This window comes from Atractosteus spatula, chromosome 8 (genome assembly GCF_055471065.1).
Source record: "Atractosteus spatula isolate fAtrSpa1 chromosome 8, fAtrSpa1.hap1, whole genome shotgun sequence".
Classification (NCBI taxonomy): domain Eukaryota; kingdom Metazoa; phylum Chordata; class Actinopteri; order Semionotiformes; family Lepisosteidae; genus Atractosteus; species Atractosteus spatula.
The window spans coordinates 41,962,353-41,989,304 of record NC_142713.1 but is presented as its reverse complement, the minus strand read 5'-3'; the positions used below and the strand labels follow the sequence as shown (position 1 = coordinate 41,989,304).

The 26,952-nt window shown below is 34.5% G+C and overlaps 1 protein-coding gene across 4 annotated transcripts in view; it reads left to right on the top strand.

Moving 5' to 3' along the window:
* tbc1d22a (TBC1 domain family, member 22a) overlaps positions 1-26,952 on the top strand; it is a 214,806-nt gene that overhangs the window by 90,753 nt on the left and 97,101 nt on the right. For all 4 annotated transcript variants that reach the window (XM_088923795.1, XM_088923794.1, XM_088923792.1 and 1 more), the window contains one exon: positions 16,450-16,556. In XM_088923795.1, coding sequence (XP_088779921.1) covers positions 16,450-16,556 — 107 coding nt within the window. The remainder of the gene's footprint in view (positions 1-16,449; positions 16,557-26,952) is intronic.

The following is a 26,952-nucleotide window of genomic DNA, read 5'->3' as shown; positions in this document are numbered from 1 at the left end:
GTTTCCTCGAGTGATGACACATGTCAGATAAAGTACTGTTAGGAATTACTTGGAATCCATAGGAATAAATCTCTTCCATAACTAAATGGCAAAAACATACAAATTGTACTACAAATTAAGTTAAAAAATTGAATAATTACAAAAACTGTAGTCTTTTATTAGACTTAGTCATTAAAAATTAAACCGATTTTCCTAGACGATGATACTATCAGTGTTCATACAAACTAAATTTCAAATAAAAAATATACCTCATTAGAACATTTTTCTGCTAGAAAATCATAGATTACATTTTTTTATAATGGGGCACTAGAGCATGATTACAATAATTAGCCTGATAATGTTTTCTTTACCTACCTCATGTATTTAAGAAAAGCACATAATAAAACTGTACTAAAACTAATTATAAATATATTACTTAAATACCTTTAATTAGTTATTTGCATAGAGCCTTAAAATGAAGCTGGGTCACATACAGAGAATTAACATGTTTCATATTCCTCATTATTAGCTCATTTTAAGCATAGTCCCAAGAGGTTTGTTTTCTTGATATGCTGTGGTACACTGTTTTTTTTTACACTGCTAACTACCATTTCTCAATATGCTGTGGTAGTACTGGGGCATTTTATAAAAGTGGACAACTGTGTTCTACAGTTTTGAAGCTAAAGTTCCCATGACATTTTTTTATGGTAATCGACTAGCCTCACATGAATGACTGCTTTATATTTTACATCTGGCTTACTAGATCATAGAGGGCTTTCCTGTAACTCTTTTTCTTGTCAGCAGGCTGTGGAGAGGTGACATTTGTAAGACATTATTGCTCATGTGGAGTGCAACACACACATTTGGTAGTCAACTGTCCCTATTGCCCTGCCTTTGATTCCTTATCAAAGCATTCCATCATCACTTGACTTTCTGTATGCACATTCCCACGATGATCTACCAAATGCATATAAAGTAGAAACAGATTTCTGCTTGTTCTAGTAACATGGCTGAACAATATATATGGGAGCACTCAAGCTCACATAACACCCACTTTGGTATCTGTTATTATATTAGTGTATGTGATGTGTATATACAGTATATACTGTATTTCTGAAATCTCACTACTGTGTTCTTTCTTTTCACTCTATCCATAAAACGTCTTTTGCTATGTATCCAAAATGGTGTGTTCTATTGACCTATAAAAATATAACTGGCCTCCACTGATACAGCTATGGGATTTCTAGTTTCTATTTCTTAGGTGTTTTTTGCCTATCACCATATAGGCGAAACAGACTGTTCATACATAGGTTGCAGGCCTGGTGTGATGGCCTACATGTGTGCTGTTCCTACTAGAAATTTCCAATAGGTATCATACCAAATACTTCATAAGCACATTTTTCTAACCTTGTAAGTAATTAATTTAAATGAAAAAGGACATGGACATTTTTAGAATTAGAACTACACCTGACAATGATGTAAGTTTAATACATGCTCAACACCTTCAAGTCACATGCAACTGACTGTGGGTTGATGTTGCAGATAGTCATAAAAATCTTTCCACATTTACTGTAGACAGAAGACTGGATACTACAAGATGTCGTTTATTTTTTGACTGATGCTTATACGTGATCTGACAACTGGAATCAATTTCCTGTCGTTAAACTCTGTTTATTTTTAATTTTTTTTTGACTGAAGCAAGAGATCCCTAAGCTCAAAGAAATCACCTGAGCAAAAGGAGAAACGGAGACAAATAATGGCTTCTGAAAACTCAAGTGAAAACTGTCAAGTACAGTGATAGCAGTTTTCTAAACTGAAAAGTGTAAATAGCAGTATTTCGTGTAAGAATAAAAAAAAATGTATATTAGTTAGTTATTAGTTATAACCATTTGAAGAAATCTAACAATGTACATTTAATTTAAAGTGCAATATTAAGTCTTTTTTTAACTTTCCAGTAGATTTTGAAATGGTATTGTAAGTGCCTTTTCCAGTAGAATGCATAGCATAATTTGTTTACTCATAAACAACGCATTCCCAAGCAAGCATTAGAAGACACCTCATCCCTTATAAAATATTTACATTTTCTAAGCCTCAAGTGTTTACATTTATTTCTGAATTCAGTCCTTATAAGTAATTACAGAGATTCTGTTCTGGTAGACTGGTGGGTCTTATCCCTTCTTTGGGTCTTATACTTTCAGTTGGCATGTATAAATATTGTTTAAGATTCATGGATTTTGTTTCCTGAGATATGCTGCATTTGTTGTTTTTTAACCCCTAAGTTAACTCAAAATATTTTAAAAAAATCTTCAAATACAACTATGTGAATAATATAACATGTATACTGTATATTACTTCTTGGTTGCATATTTTTCTTAATCTTGAATCATACTTAAAAAATGGAAAAGCTAAATACAGTATATGCATTTAATATATTTCACACAAGGTCAATAAGTTAAACTGATTTGCTAAAGCACTGTTTGTTGTAGCTAATTCAACTCTGTACACTGAAATGGACTGTTTCTTAATATCACCTAACACTGACAAGAGATAGACAGGTGAGGTGAATAGTACAATTCCTGTGCAAAATAAAATAACATTGCATTTTAAATATAAAACTTTCATAAAATACAGTATGTGCTTGACCTCTGAAGTTCAGTACACATTCCTACAATTTAAGGCTACGTGCTACAAAATCAAAGTACTTATGCTTGTATCTATAAATACGTAAATAGTTTTTACAACAGGATGTAAAAGTATGCATGATTTAAGTTATGTAAAATTCTTTAATTCCTAATGCTAATTGTTATATTAGTTTTTTTTTAAATAAATCAATCTATTTGTCTCTGTAATATATTGAAAGAAGAACTAGGATAATGTAAGAAAATTGATGTGCCTGTTGGCAGTTGCACTTTTTTCCCCTTTTCTTGAGTAATCATGGTTATTAAATATTTTGGACATTGGTTAATTACTGTGCTATAAAAAGCTGTAAATTGAATTTCAGCACAGATTTATATAGGAAACATTCTACACTTTTCATATATACCATATTTGACGAAATACAATTTATAACAATTAAGCGAGACATTTATTAATAAATGGGATTATTTTCTACTTTGCCAGTCTTATGTGTAAAATATGTTACTGTTTATCTGTATACATTATATCTAAAACAAAGAAGTATTTTGTGTCATACTTACTTGTAAGTAAGCCATTATCTCTAATGATATCCCAGTGACAGCAAATTACCACAAATTAATGCTTTAATGAACTGATGTTATCCTCATATTTCATGTTAGAAATTTAATCATTCTACTCTTCTTTTAGTAGCTTTCATATCAATATATAGTGTTTTACTTAATATTTTTGTTTTCAGTATTCTGTTTTAGAAAAAATAATGTATGCGTTTCGTACAGTGATTGTAATGCAACAAAGCAATATATGACAATGCTTCAAAGAGCTTGTACAATACTAGAATTCAAGCTCAAATTCAATCCAAGCTCAAATAACAGTTGAATTTATTGATTCATTAACAGTTGCTGCATATTAATACACATACACAAATGCATTATGCATATAAATAGTTTTGTGCTGAAAATTCATGATAAAGTTGGTGAGGGGAGTTGTGAACACACTTAATGTCAGCCACGCATAGGTGCTTTTTTATTCAGTGATCAGATGGTATGCTGTTAGATATGATAAAAAATAAGGCCAAACACGTGGTGTGGGTGTACCTGAAGCTAAAGTTGTAGAAGGACATTTTTGATCAATAGGCGCAGTAAAAATACCTTAAAGTGCTAAATCAAGTGCATTTGATATGGAATATTAAAAATAATGAGTGTCAAATGTAACAAAATGTTGTGCAAATAAGGACAATAATAAAATGTTTTCTCCACCTTTGTAAGGTGTATGCTGACTTTAATGAATTGAATTACCCTGTAGGCAATGATGGTGTTGTCTTTGTATAAGCAGAAAATGTATATTCTTCTTAACATTAATGTATATCACATTATCTATATAATAACTATATAATTAATTGTACAATAAAGTATAAAAACTAGTTGACTGAGACATACATTTCAGGTGACAATGAAGACAAGTATGATTTGTCTGGCTGGAATTGGATAATGAGCTGTAATTTGTTCATTTGACTGGACTGATCATACATACCTTCATAAAAAGCATTCCATTTTGCAGGCAAGATCAATGCTCAAATCGTTACATAAAGAGTTTTGTGATCTTGTTGGTTTGCAGACTTCATGTAGTTATTGCCTCAAAGAAATCTGCAACCAAATACTTTCATACTCAGAAATGCTCTTAAGAAGCATGTTCTAATACTTATATAAGAAATCACTGGTTTGAGCAAAAAGCTTGTTTTCAAATATATGCATGGAATTACACCCAATTAAAATGTGTAATTCAGTTTAATCTCATAATATCAAATACAAATTAAATGATTTTAAGCAAAAATAACAGTTTTGGCTTAGCTGTCCCAATGCTTCTGGAAGGCACTGTATAGTCCAATGTATAAGAAAGTAATTTTTAATGTTCTTCTTTTTAGGAACAACCTTGCTGCCATTGATCAGTTCAGCTTAGTTGTGGTATTTGTAGTACTTTCACTTTTTTATTTTCTCATTATAATCTTAATTTTCTTTTAATCATAAATTCAGAAAATTAAAGTAGATTTCATTTAAATTGTTAACTCAAAAGCCAAGATTACTAGTACCTAAAAAAAACCCATTTGCAGTCAGATATTATAGTTGTGTAGTGATAATTAGGTTATTTTGATGCTCAGTAGTTCATCTTTGAAATACCACCATATAGATGCTCTTAAAAAGGATAGACAATGTGGCAATTGTATTTTAGCATGTTCGTGTTCCCTGCTGAATTTCTAACTACCCAGTAAGTCAAGGGCACTGCTAATTCTGTACCTCTCCTCACTGACATTATAGACTAATATACCTGGCTGTAATGCTGGTAGGAATTCACTTTGAATTTCTCTGGTAGGTCATGTTGCAGCTCTGGGCTGTTCAAGCATGAACTACAAAAACCTGTCTGTTGTTTCTAAAGTAAAGGCTAAACTACCCTTTTTCATTTTATTTTTGTTTACTGAGGGCTTATGGCTGTTTGGCATTTTACAACTTGAGTAAATTGAGTAAATGATAAAATAATGACAAACGATAATTTTTGGCCTCAGGAGTCAGATGCACAAAGGGTACAATTATGGTTACAAAACAATGATTATAGAATGTGAGGACAATAACAGAAAAACATAAAGATTTGATTGCGTGGATCGTGGCCTTTTTGATGCTTTCTAACAGTTGAACATCTTGTACAAATTTCATCCAAAAATGCATCACTGCTTTTGACTGAAGGCAGCAATATTGCTTTGTCAGTGCGTGTCCATTACTGTATTCAATCTCATCAATCATATGCAGGTCCATAGTGCTTTGATGTGCATCTATCAGGGTGGTGTGTTTGTATATGCATACATCTCACTCTCAAGGTAACATTTTTTAAGAGTGAGTTTGTAAACAATAGCAGTTGGACAGTGATAGTAGGTGAGAGGCATTAACTATAATAGCTGCTGTAATGCTGTCTTTGCAGCATTTGTAGTTAGCTTGTCATTGTGAAGTGCAGTGAATGTGTCCTATTTGTTCCAGCAAACACACATTCTCTATTAAATTATAACTTGGAAAGCTTTGAAAAGCTATGCTTTTTGGTGAAATACTTTTAAAACTTATGTGCAATTATCCTGCAGCTAGGATCACACCTTCACCCTTCTCTCAGTGACAGACTACTTTTCTTCTAAATTCTCTCTGCTCATTATAGGTTTCATTTCACACCTCTTTTCACCTTTCCTGACTTCACACTTCCTGATTGGCGACTCTTTCTGTCCCCTGCTCCCGTCTCTCGCTCCTCCTCTCTCCCAGCTTTTGTTCTCCCACTACATTACCTTTGCCAACTGCCCTGTCTTTCTGACACCTGAGGAAGGCTCCATGGCCGAAACGTTGCGTTTTCTTTCTTCTCTTTTCAGCATGGAATAAACCTATTGTTTGTTCCTTATGTGCAATAGGCCTCCTTTACACAATACCATGAATCATCTTTGGATATACACGTTATACTGTTTTCTTTCCCTCAAAATGGAGATAAATTTTTTTTACCCTGGCATCATTCTGCCTTACTCATTTATATTATGTTTTCCACTTTTTTCTTTTGTGTCTTTCTCAGCTGGCATTTTGACTTCTCTAATCATGATATAAATGCTCCAAATTGTATTTTCTAATTAGCAAGAGTATTAATGTTTGAATCATGCCCATTTTCTTTATACATGATAGAAATTTCTTTTTTAACTGAGCCACAATCAGTCTATAGTTCAACTGATCTTTTTTCTCATTTTTTAAAAAATCCTCAGCTTCCTTTAACTGTATCTTATAGATCCTTTTTAGATGTATTTTCTTTATTTGAGGCTCTTCAATGAAACAAGCACACATTGAATGATTAAAGTCTAAACCTCATTAATATCTAGATCTTGGTGACTATGATCCATTGAAGGTTAGGGTACATCTTCCTCAACACACAACAGCAGTAAGCAAACTTTCAGTGTTATTTTATGGATGTTACTTTATGAAAAGTTCCACAAAATACTCTGCACAAGCACTTTTTAGTGTTTCAGAAAAACACTACTCTTTGAGAAAAACCCTGGGATTTTTAATGACCACAAAGAATCAGGTCCTCCATTTTACATCTCTTCTGAAGGACTGTGCCTTTTTACAGTATTGTTTCCCCATCACTATAAGATCACTTTATTAGCCATATACAATTTCTTGCATAAGGAATTTTTCTTTTTGCATAGCCCAGCTTGCTCTCAATGAGACACACAGGCACACAGACGAGGAGAGAGAAGCTTGGGGTCAGAGCGCAGGGTCAGCCATTTATACGGCGCCCCTGGAGCAGCTGGGGTTAAGGGTCTTTTGCTCAGGGGCCCAATGGAGTAAGATTCCTCTGCCGGCCACGGGATTTGAAATGGCAGCCTTCCAGCCTAACCCTAACCCTGGGACATTAGGACCCACACAGACCACAGGGTGAGCACCCTGTTCTGACCCCATTAACACCTCTTCCAGCAGTAACCTTAGCTTTCCCAGGAAGTCTCCCATCCAGGTATTGACCAGGCTCACACCTACATAGCTTCAGTGGGTTGCCAGTTGTGAGTTACTTCTGGCTAAAATGTTAGCCAGTTGTGAGGGATGTGTAGCTTCTGGCTAAAATGTGCTAAATACTGTTTTTCCATATTATAGAAACATTTGATAACTCATCAGCTCAGCAAATAACTATCAAACATTTTGTCAGAATCATATGAATGATGAGTAAATGCAATTGGGAGGTTTACAAGGTCACTTTCAGGGACAACCCTTATGCTGTTGTTGCTCCAAACCAGTTTGTGTTTACATATTTTGGGCTCATTTTTTACAGGAATTATGCATACATTACAGTCAATGTACATACTATGTGGCATTATGCTGGGGCTTGTTCAGTGTGGAGGCAGAGCCCTGGATAAAAGCCGACGCATGTTTTCTGGCTGATTTAGGATGAGCCACAGGCCCTTTAATAACACACTGAACACCTCCCTGGAGGGACGAGCACAAAACCTTCCACTGACAGTCCCAGAGGGGATTGTGGTGCGAATGTATAGTCGCCGTTCTTCTTCTTTTTATTTTCTTTTTGTTTTCTCCTCTCCCGCCGTGTATCCCACCGGGTTAGGCTGACCTTTTCTTCCCCTGTCCCGCTGTGTATCTTCCACTGGGACAGGTTGAGCCCTCTTTTTGTTTTGGCTCCCTTTTCTTCCAGGCTGGACCCTGTTAGATAGGCTAGGTCCAGTCTGGATACCACTGTACTAAGTGGTTCTTTTCCCCAGGCTGGACCCCATTAGATAGGGTAAGTCCACTTTTCTTTTTCCTTTTTGGTGTTCCCCCCTTTTTGTTTTTTTTTCCAGTTTTCGCTAACCTCACCTCAGTGCTTCCGCCCCCTCAGACGGGTCATCGACTTTTACTGGTGCTCTCCACGGATCCTTCCACTACCGCATTGTTACAACAATTATTTCCAGATATTTAATGGAATTCCCCCATCTTCCAAATTACAGAAGACCAACAGACTCCAAAATAGAAGAACACACAAGGAATACCTTGAACTTTTTATGGGTATTTTCAGTAACTGGGAATTGTTGCACTGTGCATATCGTTGCATGATATTGTCCACACTCGCACTATCAAGGTTGTAACTAAAACATGACTGTATAAAAAAAGGTTGTAAACTGTTTTGATCTGAGACCCTCCTGGAGTCTGTGAGATGGCATCTCTGCTATGATAAGAGAGCACAAAGTCTTGTTCTCGCCCCCGTATTCTCAATATATGTTTTAGCTTTTTGTTAAGTTAAAAATTCAATTCCAGTTCCTAATAATAGGTTTCTCCGTGTGGTTTTTACTTGGAATACCTGTAGAAAGCGGTAACCATTTTCATCTTGGTTTTCTTGTGACAGTGATGCAATCTACTGTTTTTCTTTTTTTTCTTTTCAAACATTGTGAGCTCCCGTTGTAATTGGACTGTATCAAAACCTAACAGAAAAAAGACATTCTCACAGATTTGTAGAAAGGTGTAAGTTTGATAGTTGGCAATCAGCAACTGTTGGTAACTGATGAAAATTATCACGTTATTAAATATCACTTTGATGAAACTGCTGTAAAAACACATAATTTACATAGTGAAATATCCAAAACAGAAGATACCTAAACTTTACGTCTTTTTGCAGCTTTTTTCTATGTGGAGTATAAACCTACTCATATTACAAAACATGTAGCAGTAACTTGAACAGAAAACTGCAGACTTTGTCACACAAATGTTAACAGAAGTAGTGTAAATTGACCTCATAATTAAAAAGCATATATATTTATAAAATTGCCATAGGAAATTTACTAATTAGCAATTTTGTTAATGACAGTTTTAAATATCAGTGTGTACTTTTCATATCTAAAAAACACTTCACATTTTTGTCTCAATATTGCAAATGTTTTATCAGCAACATTTTTGCTATCAGTGTTCACTTGTGCTATGGATTTACATCTTAACCAGTATTAAAGTTCGAATGCTTAGCAAATTACATTAAGCTATAATATCACATTAATCAGTATGGCTTTCTTGGGGAAATAAATTGATGCAAAATAAAAAAAAGTGTTTAAGGTTATTTCAAGGCTATTAAAATAATTTAGCTTCGGTGTTGTTTTGATTTTTTTAAAATAATTTCTTTTGACTTGTATTTTAAATTATTGTTGTTTCTGCTATGCTACCCTACAGTTGTGTTCCAGCCTTGCATCAAAATGTAATTTTCTTCAAATAAAAGCCCTATGTGTCCTTTTTAATAAAGATGAATGTTAGGTTACATCATTTCTAGATAGTCTAACAGTCATTCCTATTATATGACTGTGATTTTCTGTGGCCTTCTGTCAGTATGCTACAGTACAGTATGTCTACTGTCTGTCCTGAACCTATAATAAAGCTATTGAAGGCCATGCCTTTTGTGTTCAGAGAGTTTACAGGGGACTTCAGATCCATCTAACAAATCTATCATAAAATCAGACATAGTTTTGTGGTACATCATGTTATGAAAGTTTCTCTTCGTTAACTTTTTTGGCTTCTTGTAGATCAAATCAAGTGAAGCCTGAGGCAGGCTAGTGGAACTCAAATGAAGAATGTTTAATACAACAGTGATATGTTAAATTACAGCCTTATATACAATCATAATTTCCCTCAAGGCTATTTTTCATCATCCTTAGATTTTATTTTTATTATTAATATTCTCTGGTCCTGAAAAGGATGTTACGTTTTGCTAGATTTTTCATCATGACCAAATTGTGACTACATATGCATACCCATTAAATCAGTTCAGATGTTTGGGTTTACCCATCCTTTATAATAATCAACTAAAAATCTATCAAAACAAAATGATTAATGAAGAAATGTTTATTTTAGTTTTAAAATATGAGGTTATTATTTATTAAATTAATTTAATTTAATTCAGTTCTGATCATATTGTAGTATATGGTTTTAATCAATGAGATCTCAACTTAATACTTCCAGATGTTTTTGGAGCTGCTGTAGGCATGGTGTAATGTGGCAAACATCTTTAAGTAAAGGAATGTGGTCCCTCTAGAGGTCTCTCTAGGCATACACTTGTCTCTAGGCATACTAAATGCACATTTTGGCCTACAATGATGTGGTTTACAGAGTGTCCTCTTAAATGTCCTCTTGTGTAAGACATCAAATTTCCCCATTCTACCATAAGTTTTATCATTGGGACCCTCTCTCACACCTCTTATTGTGACCTTTATTCTTTGGTTGGTTGACCTTGTCTGCATGCTAGATGGATGCTTCACTGGTTTAAATTAATTTAAAAATGCTTAGTTGAGAGAAAAACCCTTTCCATCTTAATTTATTGAGCATCCTACAATTTTAGATATTGAACTTATCAAACTGAACCTTGTAGGAGCAATTACCAACTGTGGTTGTAATTTCAGTTTATTGCTGCCAGTGTCTGGAACAATCAGCAGAGTGGACTGAAACTATCCACCTGCATATCTGAGGATGTATTCAGTTGTATGCTAAAGTGTGTTCTGTATAGTATCACCCTTGTTCATTGTTCTCTTGTTCAGTGTTTTGGCTTTCCTGCATCACTGGTATAAGCCTCTTGGCAAGCTCATGATTGCATTTGTTGTGCGATCATGATTTCAGTTGTTATTGTTATTAGTACTAGTAGTATAGTAGTATTGTATTTTTCAGTCATGTGATAGTGTTTTGTGATTCATGAAACCCAACTTGTAACATACTCGTGTGTTATTATCCTTTTCATTGCTACCATCACCTTATCTTTCTTTAATTCCTTTCAACATTCACTATATCTTAAAAGTAATAATTGCTTAAAATAAGTGAATTGATTATTGGAGTTTTATTAATGTAATGAATTCAGATTATACAGTGTCTAAAACTGTTTACTTAATACTCTGTACTAAGCACAGTTTTAGTCACTGAGTATTTTCTTTGTAAGACTTCAATTAGAATTGTGTTGAATTAACAGTGCTTTTAAAATAATAACATAGGCTTTTGAACAGTTTACTTTGTTACTTGTTTTGTGCAACGCAATGTAAAGTAAATTTACTTTTTCTCCATACAGCAAATTACTACTGGTAAGCAAATAAATGTAAATGAAAGTTTTAGAGTTAGTTACTCTTAATTTAGTTTGATATTCAATTTCAACACCACCTCTGAATGTGTTGAAAAGTATGTGAAGTGTTCTTTTTAACACCTAGACTACAGTTTACACTATCAGCAGGCACCTGTTTTTTTTCCTGCCCTGCTGGGAATACATTAATGTTTTAAAAACTAGGATCATCCACATTTTATAAAGAAATATTTCCTTGTTTTTTCTTAAATGCAATTTTGCCCTTTTAATTATCTACTTACTTGTTTTTGGATGGTTTTCAGGTATTTTGAAACATTAATTCAATTCAACTTTATTTGTCATTATACTTACACAGGTGCATAGTATAGTGAAAAGTATTTCTCATTAGTCACTCAGGTGCAGTATATAAATAGAACAGAAGATAAGACAATAGACAGTAACACTAACAATAACAGTGTAATAACATAACGTAATCAAAACTGTACAAATACACAAACAGAAAAGAATACAACAGGACAAAAACAGTGCAAAGTAATTCGGGGAACAGTGCAAAAATAGTACCGTGATTAATAAATATTACAACTAACAGTTTTAAGTAAAATTTCGGCTTGCATTCAGTTGCTGTGTATGTAGTGGTGTTGGAGTACAGTCACTGTAGGTACAGGAAGAAGTTAGGAGAGATCATAGTATGATGGGAGGGAGTGGGGGCGTCACCAGCTTGACGGCTCTGGGGAAGAAGCTATTTTGGAGTCTAGTTGTGTGCGACTGGAGTGTTCGGAACCTTCTGCCAGATGGTAGGGGGACAAACAAGTTATGACTGGGGTCAGTGGGGTCAGACATAATTTTGGTGGCTTTTTTCAGACTTGTTGTTGTAGATTTCTTGGATGGATGGTAAGGCACTGCAGATGATGTGTTGGGCAGTTTTGACCACCCGCTGCAGTGCCTTATGGTCGGATGCGGTGCAGTTGTCGTACCAGACTGTGATGCAGCTGGTCAGTATGCTCTCCACTGTACATCTGTAGAAGTTGGTGAGGATCTGTGGATGCAGGCATATTTTCTTCAGCCTTCTCAGGAAGTACATCCGCTGTTGTGCCTTATTGATGAGACTGGAGGTGTTGAGTGTCCATGTAAGGTCCTTAGAGATGTGAACACCTAGGAATTTGAAGTTATTCACCATCTCCACCGCAGTCCCTTCAATGTAGATGGGGGAGTGGACTTTTCCTTGTCTCCTGAAGTCAACTTATTATTGCAGATCGCTGCTGTATGTGATGTTTCCTTTGAACCAGATATTTTCAAATATGTGACCCAGTACAGTAACAGTGTGCTTTAGAAGGAGACATCCTTTAGGCAAGACATTAAATTGGAACAAAACATTAGTTACTGTTTGGTCAATAAAGGTCTTATTGCACTTTTTATGGGCGGAGTGTTACCGTAGTGCCCTGGTTGAAATCCAGTTTGGATTTGTATAATCTAGCCTTTCCAAAGGCCCTAGTTAATGCAACCATTGAAGCAATGACTCACTTCGCTATCTGATTTGTTTTTCATTGGGGTTACTGATGCATAATTGCTGCCAAACATCTCCTAGCACTTTGGTCTTGGGAGACATGAATTCCCTCCTAGTTGTAAAGTCCTATGGGATCCTTTGATTGTGAAAGGACCTATATATGATGGACATATTATAATAGATCTCATAGTCTTCTAGACTTATTGACTTATGTAGAGAAAGATACTGTAGGTTCACTGTTTTTTTAAATAAAATTCAGTAACTATAATAAATCAGTTTCTGCACACTTTTGAATTCGGATTTGCTGCTTGTCTTCATCCACAGTACCCACACAAGGAGTGCACAAGTGCAAACAGTCTCCCCCAGTCTGCCAAACCATCGAACATTTCATTTGCTGACACATTACAGGCTCCACTGTTACTAACAGGAGAGGCAAGTCGGTTCCCGATTTCACTGCAAGCGCCTGGGATCACAACCACACCCCAGCAACTCTGAGCCAATTGTTTGCTTATACTTTTGAATTTAAATGTAAAAATTCTAAAGTATAGCCTGTTATTAATCAACTTTTAGCATTTTACCTCTCATTGTTTTTAATAATCTAAATCTACCATAGAATGTAAATCTACTTATTTAATTCCCAAATCCTTCTGTTATTGAATCAAATAATTTGCAGCGATTCTTCACTTTTCAACAATGACATTTTAAGGTCTAAAGACTCTCAGTTGCACGAACAGATCCTGAATTGGCGGTCTGACTGAAATTTATTTGGTGCAAAAAATTCTTAATGAAGTAATCATTTATGTAAATCATTAGCCAGTTTACTGCAATATACTGTGTGTTAATGAAAGTGTAGCTTTTATTTAATATATATGAAAATAAAGCTCATTCAGATTTTTGTATTGTATTGCTACAGAACTGGAAATATTGAAATGTTTGAATAAAAAACATGCACTTTAGAAAATGAAATGATATAAATCATTATGGATGCATTTGTTACAATACATTTATGATTAATCAGGATATTGATATTGTGATACTTTTACATCTTTTTCCTAAAGCTGAAAATTAAATCGTGCAAAAAATAAAAGAAATATGGAACAAGTTGTCCCTAACAGAAAAATGATTTAGCTTTTGTTGTAGCCAAGGGAAGCAACAGTAAGATTAAATCTATAGTAGAAAAAAAGGAAAATAACATGCTTTCTTTCCTGTCAAGTATTGTCTCAAACATCTAGTCTTTTTTCTTGTATGAAATATTTATTTTTCTAATATTCTAATTTCTAATATTGTTAGGCTCTTTATATGTATTATTTATTATTTTTTCATAGACCTTAGACCTGATCTACATGCCTATGATATTTGTAGGCATTGCTACCTAGAACTACTAATTACTTACTGTATTCATTTTGCTCCTGTCTGTGGTAAAAGCATATAGTTAGAGCTCCCCTAAAGGAACAGCTGGTTTTACCCAGAGAATATTTGAGGTAATACCCTAGGATGGTAAAAACAGCAGCTAATAACACTGGATGTATCAGGAGTGTCTTCAATCAGCATGTCACCTTCTCTGTTTCACAGCAGTTTTTCCACAGGCAACAGTTTTGTTTCCTTTATGTATCTGCACATAGTTTGATGACATTCTCCATGGGGGAAACTTGGGGAAATGAGGCACAGTGCTGTGAGACATTATAATTGGGAATTAAGCAATATTTTTTTGCAGATATTAACACAGACACACTGTGCCTGCTGTGACCATCAGCCTTGTATTTTGTTTTCTTCATGACAAAGTATATTTCTAGTCAAAGTATATAATTTTAACAAGAATACCATATGTTTTCATATGGTAAATCACGTCGGTGCTGTGTATTGCATGGTATTGCATGGTTGAATAAAAATCAGGCCTTGTGCTATGTCTGTTTTTTTCTTTTTGTACAATATGACGACGTTTTGTGGGTTTTCCTCAAGGACGCTAAGACCTAAGACCTGACAGTGTCCCAAATAAGGAAAACACACAGTGCATATCACCTCAGAGATACTGTAACTAGATTGGTAAAATTTAGTTTTTTCTCATTTAAGCTTGCCTTTGGTTATTCAGGTCTTGGGGCAAGGCAGCTACAAGGAATCAAGGTTCAGTGGGATCAAAATAGCATGGTGAATACATTCTGGGTACTGTCTTACAAAGACAGGCTGTAACTTAAAAGGATCCAATCCATCACAGCATCTCTTGTGATATATTCAGGTTAATGTTTTTTATCCTATGACACATAAAAAATAAAATTGCTTGCTACATAGATTAGAAAACCAAGAATTTTGACAACAGGTGTGTTTCAAAATGTTTTTTTGGGGAACATTATATTTGTTGTCTACTGAGTGAATCACCATTTCTCCTGGGCATTTTTCTATCTTTAACAATTTTGCATCTTACCTTGAAACGAGCTTTACCTCAGCTCAATGGTGATATCCATTCATCAGAAAAAAAGGAACAGATCAGTGATAATTAGCAACCCAAGCATCTCATCTTCATAACTGCTGAGCTGGGCTTTACATTTCAGCTCCCTAAATACCTTTTACAGTATTATTGAAAGCTTCAGCAATAAATCTTTGTGTGCAAGGTTTCAGATTTTGTTACCAAGGAGACCAACTATCAAAAAAATACAGGCTTACCATAATCAGTGTAATATATAGTAAATCTTACTAGATATCTCAGCTTTTTTTTTGTCAGAGTAAACCCTAAAATATATAATGAGCAAAGAGCCTTTGTTTAGAAAGACTCTCTTTTTTTTATATTTCACTGCTATTGTACATTGTTTTGCTTCTTCGTAACATCCACTGTTCCTCACAATAGGTGCCACAGTAGCAAGAAACTGGTTCCCAGCAAAAAAACTAGTTTGCAAAGTCTGTTCGAAAACAAAAGGCAGCAGTTTTGTAAAAAAAAAATAGTTTCAAAGCACTGTTAAAAATGTGATGCCGACACTTGCCAAGAATAAACTCAGTGCTCAGATGTTTTCAGGTGCATCACAAAAAAATATCCTTTTTTGATTATTATATATAATTTCAATGTGTAACTTAACATTGTAATGTATTTGGAAGAGCCAATCTGTTGTATTACATGCACAGTCATTCCATTTATGGGCTTAATATAAATGCCAAAAGCAGGCATTAAATCAGGGATAGATATAAAGAAAAAGGAAATAAGCTGAGACTCCGTACTTGGAGGTACATTTTATGACCATGGTAAGGTAGCACCTAGTTTTAAATATACATTGAGCAAGGACTAGAAATATCCTTTTCTGTGTACTGCTTTGACATCTTTAGAGATGTTACTGAAAATGATAATTTGTTTTCAACTGACTTATCTTGTTTTATGTTGGGAGCATTTTGTAGTTAAAAATATATAAACTAGTTGTTGACATTAAAAAATATAAAAAATACATTTTATAGGTAGTGTGTTTTAAGATTGAGAGCAGGATAAAAAACAATATAAACTTGACTGCATTAAAAAATCATTTATCATTTTATTTGATCACACATCCGCTATTTCATGTTTTGTGGCTGTGTGAAGTTGAAGTGCCAGGCTTTCACATAAGAAATCTGTATCATTCAGTTTCAACAGTGTTTTGAAGTCCTTCTTAAGAAGATAAACATTTAACTGCTTTATTTCTGTTTAACCAGTTATTCTTTTGGCCATATTCAATTTATTTATTATAGTTCATTGATTTGTCTCCCTTTCTGTTTCTTCATAACAGAGGAAGAGGTGGAAAATTTTGATGTTTCCAGTCTGCCTGAAGAAGCTCTGCGTAACATTGAAGCTGACAGTTTCTGGTGCATGAGCAAGTTGCTTGATGGCATTCAGGTAAATTGATTCCTCCTGTCTTCAACCATTGGGGATAACTGATTAATTTCATGGCTTTGAACTACCTCAGGGATATCAAGAAAAGAATGCATGTGCAGAAATAGAGAGTTATGTGGTCCCTTAGCAGAAATCTGTCATCAGTTGGTATCCTGGAATAAAAGGTATGATAAATATGCTCACTTTCTTCAAAATGAAACATGGGTTCTTTACCCATGAGGCACAGTCATGAGCATTCACTCTGGGTTGGTACAAGCTGTACACAGTTTTTCCTCTTTACCTTTAATTGATTGAAGGCTAGAAAAGCAAAAGTGGTGTTTTTGGTAACTGTGATGTATAATGCCCTGGAGGCCTAAATAGATAATAATCCAAGATAGGTGGTTAGCTGTGGTAAAGCGATACACTATTATATTTAAAATGTTTAGATGTAGGAGCCCTGTGAATTCCCTCACGGGCTCAATAGATTTGCCTCTGAAAAAGGCATAGTTAGAAATATCACGAGATGTCACTGCAGAACCAAGCACTGAAGCTACACTGAGTAAATCTAAGGAATGTTTGTCATCATAAAGAATCGTCATGCTGCATTGGGCACCAAGATAAGATAACATAAGATAAGATCACTTTATTAGCCATATACAGTTTCTAGGAATTTCTTTTCACATAACCCAGCTTGCTCTTCATGAGACACACAGGCACACAGAAGGGAGAGAGAAGCTTGGGACCAGAGCGCAGGGTCAGCCATTTATACGGCGCCCCTTACTCAGGGGCCCAACAGAGTAGGGTTCCTCTGCTGGCTGCGGGATTTGACCCGGCGACAGCCACAGGCACAGATCCTTAGCTACAGTGCCACCGCACCGCCCACATATCATACATACCAACATATCTTATGTGGCAGCAATGGTGATAACTTTACTGTCTGGTAAATTTCTGTTTATATTCTTGTGTTCACTTCTAAAAAACAGAAAGTAGATTAAATATATACTGCAATTCATGGAACATTTATTGGTACTTTGTGGCTAATTGTTGTGGGTGTTTGTGTGTATTTAAAGGTTAGCTTAACAGATGGTAAAAAGTTGTACTTTTTTTCAGGAACCTCAAAGGTCATGTTAATCAACAAGCTATAATAGCAGACAACATTCAGTACCTTTATCAGTGTTTAAGTGCATAACCAGAGTAAGCTGAGTGTACCTGACCTCTCCTGACTGCACTTTTAAATCCTGCCAGTTGGTGTTCATCACTAATAATCTGAGTAGATGTTCACTCCTGACTGGAATGTTGAATCTTACCTGGCAGCATAGAAAATGATTATTACTCAAGGTGAGATCCAGTTATCAGACATTTCCATGGTTGCAGAGCTTAACACCTTTTCTGGAATTGAAGCAATATAATAAGAGTGTTTTAATCCTACTTATTTATGAATGCAGTTTTTTTTTTATTTTGTGGTAGGGTTATCTAAACATTGGAATTTGGTACTAGTTAAACAGCATTCTGTTCTTTGTAGTAATACCTAGTTGAAAAAGAAGTCTGGTGCAAAACAAAAATAATAAATGGACTGTATAAACATGAGCAGAATATATCATTGTGTAATAATAGCATGCCCCAAAACATCTCCATAATGCCAGGTGGGAGCTGCTGGCCAGAATCAAATTCAGGACCCTTGAGCAATGAGGCAGCAGTGTTAATCATGACATGCCATCCCTGTTTTGGTGTGTTCTTTCAATAATCATTATTTATTCATCTTATTTTCCCATTGTAATACACATTTATCTACATTCTAACCCACTAGTAAGGGAGGTGTATTGCATTTAACAATCAAGATCAGAATAATAAATAAGATTAAATTTATGAATGCAGAGTGTTGCCACCTTGTGACACAGAGTTTCCTCATTAATCTTTTAGTGTGTCCGTTGGTACTGCATCAGTGACACCAGTACAGATCCTAATTAATCTGTGTTGATCTGTGGATCTTAGTACTGAAGATGGTCAGTAGTCAGTGCTGGAATGCAATCGCTAAGGAAATCCCTGTTGCTGCTGCAAATGGTGGACCAGTAGGTGGCACTCTTTCGTCAGGACCAGAATTTCCAGATATATTCCCAGTATGGTAACTTATGAAACTGTGCTGCCAGAGAGGTTCTCCTTTGAATGAGACATGATTGCCTTAACTACTAGTGTGTTGCTCTCCCAAAGTTCCTCTTTAGTTCAATTCCTTGTTATTGTTATAATTTTATTATTGTTATTATTATTACATATGACCACTTCACTGAGTAGACCTGTTTTTTATTGGAATTATGGTATTACAGCATACAGAGACTATACAATTACCTAATGTGTTGTTACCTGCAGTTTGGTACAGTTTATGCTTGATCTTCATGCTGGAAGATCAACATTGCTCTAACAATGGAATTGTTAGAGTTTAAAGGTATCCCCCTTGGAATATCAATACATTGCACAGTGTTGAATCTGAGACCATTTATTTTTAATGTCCAAAGTCCGTTTAGGACCCCATTTAGCTTACTGCAAAATGTTGGGACTCTAATACAGGTACCATTTACAATCTGTTATTTCATCGTTTCTACTAGTGTCGCTTTAAGGGCGATTAAGGTCTTTTTATTTTCAGGTTCAGAAGGTGATTGTTCTGTATCCACCCACAGTTATGCATTGTCAATATACGGGATCATTTTTTCTTTGCTTTATGATTTGCATATGTATTTGAACTGGAGCAGTGGCCATTCATTAAATTGGTGAGGTAATCTCTCATTTCCCTACTTGATCTGCTGCACTTCTGTGGTGGATGAAGTGGTTCCTCTCCAGCATGTAAAGTGCTTTGGGATCCTTCACAATTCAAAGTGCTCTATATGCTATGCATTATTATTAAGTCTTCTGTATGACCAGCTAGACAGTTTTGGATGGGTAAGCAAAGTCCTTTTATGATGGCCAAACAGAATTTCTCTAAATTAATCAAGCAATCTAATACTGCATCTTATATGGTTGATAATCATTTGCTCTACTATATTCTAATCATATTACCCCCTAATTGCAAAAAATGACTTTTTCTCCTATTAAACTTTGAATATTGTTAGAGTTAAAAGGTATACCCCTTAGAATATCAATACATTGCACACTGTGTTGAATCTGGGACCATTTGTTTTTAATGTCCGCAGTCCGTTTAGGACCCCATTAAGCTTACTGCAAACCGTGGGGACTGTAAAGAGGTACCATTTACAATCTGTTATTTCATCATTGCTACTATTGTCAAACTGCCTCACTCTGATTGCAAAGGCTTGATTTAATGTCATTATCTGAAACTGGGAAAGATGATCTTTTACAACAGTCATCCATAATACACATCGCATCTGTACGTGATGTTATTTTAATTTCTTAAAGGCCTGAGCCTTATGAATATATGTAAATAGCTTTGTCACTCATTACTAGTTTATACTTATTTTTGTTAAGAAAGATAGGAACCTTAGGTGATGTATCTGAACAAATTCTGCACTGGCACAGCACGATTCTGTTTTTCTGTTGGCTTTAGCATATTATTTTATCAGTGTGAAATGTAATTTCTAGATACATATTTTGTCTATGTGGAAATAAATACAACTCTTTTTCTTTAGGCAACATCTATTTAAGTGGATGAGTGACATGTACAGTGGTATTTGAGTTGAACCTCAAATGGCATAAATAAGCAGGATTTGATGATCTGTCAATAAAAGATCTCTAAATAATCAAAGCAAAATAAAAATACAAATACCCATTCTTTCATTCAGTAGGTTATTCCAGTTCCACTAATCACATATTTGACATACCTAAGTACCTCTTACATGTTGTGGTCTTATTTCTACTAGTGTGATAGTATTGAGCTAAGAACTAAGGTGTTTTTTTCTGTTTCATGGAGAAAAACTTGGGATGTTTGATTGCTCCCATCTTAGAAGAATGTCCTTACTCATTTATCTCAATTAAAAATTTGATAAATGTTATCTTTTCCAAAAGCAAGGTCTACGTTGATAGAGTAAATTCTGGCATTAATGCATAAATATAATTTACTTTTTTTTTTACTGTTCCCAGATGATATTTTAAGGTTAGATGATCTGTTTAAGTAATTTAATCTTATATGTTAGAAAACTGTAAATTAAGACTCAAATTAAATTGCTAACAGCAATTTGAGTGCTTTGTTTAATGACATTATGTGGCTGTTTGTATGTGTAGGCCTGTGCTGTATATATTAACACATTTTTGTTCAGATGGTTATTTGAGAAGAATTTGCATTAGGGTGCTTGTGTTTTGTGTGAAAAGGTAGACAGCTGCTATTTGACTCCTTTTTCTCAGTGTCAGTTACTGAAATAAGACACCATTTGGTATCTTTCATGAATTTTTATGTCCGTGAAAGTTAATGAAATACTGAACAAGATTTGTTCATGCACAGTACTTAAAACATTTTGCAATAAAATTAATTCAAAATGTTAAGTTGCGTTGTTGGAAAACAAAATGTTGAAGACAAAAGTACAGTAAACATTTTTTCAAATGTGAGAAATGGAGAAATGTGATTCTTGCTGAGTTTGCTCACTTCTCTGTGCTGACTTTAAGTATATGAAGAAAGTTAAACCTTTGAGTGAAAATGTAGTCATCAGAATATAGAATGGCAGAATGAAATATTGAGAAAACGTTGACCTTTGTTGGGTTTTCAGTTTGCTACTGGTGGCTTAATGATCCCCCCAAAAATTGAATGTCTTTAACATTCTAAAAGTATAGAGTTGAAATTAAATCTGTGTTTTTTGTGAGTTTAAATTATTTGCTTAGTTGGCATGTGATAAATGTCAAATGCTGCTAAAGTATACATTGGTATTTGAAAAGGAGGTCCGTGTTCAGACTTTAGTGTAGTTTGGTTTCTGCTGGTTTTGGACTTGCATGAACAAATTCCTATTTCCTTTCGTTCTCTGGCATAAGGAAAATAACTTGGTGTTGCTGTGTTCCAGGAAAGGTGGATTACTTGTTACTGCTGTGGGTGACCATCTGAGAAGCAGTTGTAGATCATTATCAAAATCTAATTGATCAGATTAAAGGAGCCTTAAAGATGTGTAGTGTGGCCAGCGGACTTGGCTGTAGACTTAACACTGTTTTCCATAGACTCTTCCTTCCTGTTGTGTCTGACTCACCATCAGAGTAGGCCTCCTGAACAAAGCAGAATTCTTGCTGCTGCTTCTGGCCCTGCAATACCAGCTGTTATCTGGTGCTGTTTTTGGCCAGTCTCTCTGAGATCACATTTGTTTTGTGTCAGCACAGATTCTGTTGAGATGGTGGTCCGACCTCCACTTAACTTACCAGCCATTATAGTGATAGATGGAGGCATTAATTCCCAATACATCGCCCACCCACTTTGACCATGAGGCTCATTCCCATCTGATTCTCTTTCAAATTTCTTCAACAAATAGGCACAGATACCAGAAGCTGAAAAGTTTGCATTTCTTCACGAGAAATAAATAAAAGGTTTAGAAGTGAAACAAAACCGATCTCTTTGCTAAAGTTGATTAAATCTGTAGTTTTATTTCTTTCGGATCATAATTATGTATTTAAGAAAATTTTCATGTGCGAGACAGAGGCAGATTTGGCAAATGTGAAAGTATTTTTTGTTAGGTTTTTTATGGTGTATTGGAAAATGTACTTCTTGTTTCTAGGAACAGCTATCACTAGAATTATTTGATACACAATAAACATGTTTTGCAAGAAACATTTTAATTGCCTGTTTGATTTTTGCTCTTGTGATGGTCTGCAAGAATAAGATTGAACGAAAGGATTAGTTTTTCAATCTTGAAGGGTACTGAAGCAAAGTAGTGAAGAATGAATTGCAGCTCCATGTCTCAGTGCACGCATTGGCATTGAAACAAACTGATATTAAAGGGCAGATGGAGTAGAGAGAAAGTAATACTAATGGAGATCAGAGAAAGGTGCTCCAATTGCCTGGAATTCCAATCTTACTGATTTCAGCAAGATTTTATCAATCCACTCAAGATGCAGAACCATTTTTATTTTGTAGTATTTAGGTTACGCTGACATTTTCCTTAATTTTAATATAATAGATGAATTTTTCATCTTGTTTTTTTATATTGTTTAAAGTCCAACAAATAATTAGAATGTAAACTGCGTACAGTTATCTTATATATTTTATTCCTATTATACTACCTAGCATTAATTGAATTTATGTGAAAATGCCAAATATAATACGTGGGAAAGATATGCCATATAAACGATTTTGAGAAGTAGGGTAGTGGAAATCTACATGCAGCGGGACGTTCATCATCAGATATCATGTGTATTTGGAACTGGGACTTAAAATGCCTCAGAAAGATTAACAGTTCTTTTCCTGCACCCTTTTACATTATGCAGTTTGAAGCTCAAGAGGCTGGGTGGTTTGCTGAAGGATCACAAACTAATTAAGGTCATAATGGAGTTCAATGCTGTTAAAATTGTTTATAAATCATTAGGGGGAAAATGCTCTTTCCCTTGTGTCCTAAACATAATTAGCTTGTGCCAAGGTCATGATAATAGAAACACACTTTCCTCTTGTTGAAAGCCAAGTGAATGAGCTAGAGCACATTTCTGATATGTGCGTATGTAATGCTTACACAAATTTTTAAAATTGTTTCTTGTTATTTGTTCTAAATTGATTAAAAAACTATATCTGAGCATAGACTTTTAGTTACCAAATTTGTGTGATAATTTTAACTGTTATATAGTTTGAAGTTCCAGACAGAATCTCTTTCTTTGGGAAGATAGTGTAATGTTCACATTCATTTTGATTCATGCTATACACTAAACATAGTCTGGTATTAAAATATATATTTAAAATGAAATTATACATGCTTTTAGACAACAGATTTCTGTCATGTATTTAATTTGGATTGAATGGAAAAAAGTCACAAAACTTGGGTTATCAAGTTTCTAGAACTGCTTCAAGTCTGACAGTCTTAATACAGAACAGAAGAGTGTTTTCGTCTTTCAGCAAATAGACTTCAAAACAGTAATATGGTAGCAGAGGGCCCAAAATATATATTTTCTTTTTATATATTATTATATTTCCTTACATATTCCCATGACATTTCAGTCCAGATGAGACAGAACTGTTTTTAGAAGAGAATGTCAATCAAGCACTTCAATGCAGTCTTTTAGTGAATGAACATATTCTGTGAAATACACTTGCACATCATAACATTCATACATCTTCAGTGAAACGTTGTTGACTTTTGCCTTGGCTGCCTTAAACACAGCTACCTTATTATTGTTTGGCAGCACAGTAGCATGACACCTGATTCTACTGCCTTACTCAAGGGTCCTGGGTTAATTCCAGCCTATGTCTGTTTGCGAGTTTGCATGTCCGCAAAAGATTTCTACAGATGCCATAATATATTTTCCCACCTTCAACTCAGTTTGACTTAATATTCTGTATTCACCCCATCCTTGTAGCTTTGCAGTGCAGTGATGTGCCTTAAGTACCACCTTGCCACTTAGGCTTCCAGGACAGGTTCTGGATTTCTGTGACCCTTGAGGCTTTCTGATAATACATGGACGGATTTTAATTACTCAACATACATTCTGATCTTTTTATGCTACCATACTGTACTATACTTTGGTCCTTTACTGAAAGGTTTGTTTTGTTTCCATCATATCAGAGTACTTGTTAAATACTCTTATATTTAAAGACTTGTTATGCACTCAGATATTCAATGTCTGTACTATAAAGGTTTGCATCTTGACCATATAACTATTTCTATACTATTCTGCAGTGCACATCATTATTTATTCTTTCTTTAGATGTGTGCTTGGAGTTTTGTGTGTGTCTCAACAATTTTCTTGTCTTTTTTGTCAGTAAATGTACTTGTTCTTTGAGAACACAGGTGTTTTATCTTGAATGATTTAAATTAGATTATACATCTCTCAAAGCTCACAGTCCCAATTTATTCAAAGTTAAGTTGCTGAAGGATCACAAACTAATTAATGTCATAATAGACTGTATCCATGACTGCCTTTGTAAAAAAAAAAAGAACCACATTCTATTTGAATCTTCGGATATTACTGTTTACATCCCATTCCTTTACATCTGAGTTATTAATTTACTAGATTTAAATATAAAATATATCAAAATAATACTCTGTACTTTCAGATAAATTCAATTTCATGAACTGGTTATATTTTTATATTGAAATAAAAATATCAGATAACCTTAACCTGAGTATAGGAACTTGTCTTACAAAATATGTAATATGCGTTTAATAAGCATTTGATATACTTGCTTGTTTGTGGAATGTCTTTATTGATATTTTGAATGTATAAGATTATGTGCTTAAATTAAGATGTAACTTTATTTCAAATGAAAGTGCAAGCTTTCTTTAACTGTCTACAATTTCCTTGTCTTGCAAAAGGGTGTTTTAAAATGAAGTCTAATTTGTATTGCTTAAAATGGCATGTGCACGTCTTTTAAATGAAGATTTGATAAAGATTCATTGTGTTCAATGAGAAATAAAATTAAATTGAATGAAGTAAAGCAGTTCAACAATTTAATTTGGCAAACAAGTCATCTCTGATTAAATGGTTTATTGACATACATGCCAGGATGAAAATGTGATAACTTATTGTATTCTGCATTTTGAAACAATTTACTGGCAGCGTATTCATCCATTTATTATTTTGTTTGGATTGATTTGAGCTTTGCCTTTTATTTTTTATACTCTAGTACTGCTAAACCCCCAAATGACACTAAGCTTGCTTTGACATGAGTTGGCACTGTCCTTGGAAGCAGCGTACGTCAATGGCAGGTTCCATCTGGAAAACTATTTCAGTGTGTTTAAAGCAATGAATTAGGTTCATTCAGTTGGCGTTTTGCCTATGAATGATTCTGAGAATACTAATAGGGTCTCTGTATCTTGAGTACATCATACGGTTTTTGTTTTAGCTATCCTCTATTTTATATCTAAATCCACTGCTGCAGCTGCATCTTTTTTTATCTTGCATCTCGGAAACAGAATGGCTTAGTATTATAGCCTCAGTACCCAGGCAAAATCTGGAAAATGTACAGTATTAGTGCTTGCTTCATTTCTGTATATGAGTGCAAGCTTTAGTCGCAATTGTTGGAAAAACCTAAAATGTATACTGTAGGTTGTATTGTAGATGAAAATATTATTTACAATGGAAACCAATAAAGATATAAAGATAGTGAAATGACTTTAGAAAGAATGTTTTATCTAAATAATGACATAACAAAACCCAATTAATGGGACCACATATTGCTTGTTTTTACAACTACTTTTAGCATTTCTCTTAAAATATCTTTTGTAATCATTTTAATTTGTATTTGCAAAGAAATTCTGTTTTGCCTGCATTTTCTGCCTGCTTGGTATTATTTATACTTCTTCTTACTACTCAAAAATTTACTTAAGTCATACATTGTTAAGAACTTGCTTTTTTGTAATTCTAGTCAATATTGAGGGTGATTGCTTGTTATCAGATGTGTGATTTTCAGAACAAAATAAACTTTTGAACATAAATCACAGCGATCAATAGGATGTTTTATAGGTTCTCATGGAAGATTAAAAATTAATGTAGTTAACCTAGTGGTTGACCTTAAAATGAAAACATTCCAGTTCAGTTTAGGCAGGAACTAATGCATTGCTCACAAAGCTAACATAATTGCGTTTTTGTAAAATTTGTTATTGCAGATTTCTGAGATACTGTATTTAATATACAGTATATTAAAGTTTAGACTCTTGTCTTTTTTATTTTTTTGGAATTGTTCATAATAGCTGAAGGAAGTACTACCCCGATTGCATACATGCTCCCTGATATTCTGTTTATTAGGCTTTCTCAGTGAGCAAACGCCTGCCAATTATTTTTAATCAGACATTCCTAAGAGGAAAGGTAATGCTGTCACACTGTGATAGGAAGAACAGAGTTTTTCTGCCTGACTGGTGGTATTTTTGCAGTTATTGACAGGTGTACATTTCAGTTACAGCCCACTGATCTCCTCAATCTGCTGGCTGAATAAGGTGCCTGTCTTTCAGGTTTTCTCATTCTAGGTTTCCCCATAGGAATACCAGCTATCAAGCTGTTTAAAGCGCACAAAAAACTGTTAAGTGATCTGAAGGAGGTTGTTTACAGAAAAAGTAATCTTAACAAAATGCTGAAGAATGAGTGTAGGAGGGAGAATTAATATGTTATTGTCTTTGACATTGGCTTTTAGACATTTTAAAGACAAACATACAGCTTGTTACACCATCAATAAGATAAGGAAAGTAAGCTGAATTATCACTAATCATAGAAACCGCAGTGACACCATGAGGGGGAGAGACACAATTAAAATTAATTTATTTTGAAAACTATGCATGTAATTAAACATAGGTTATATATTTAA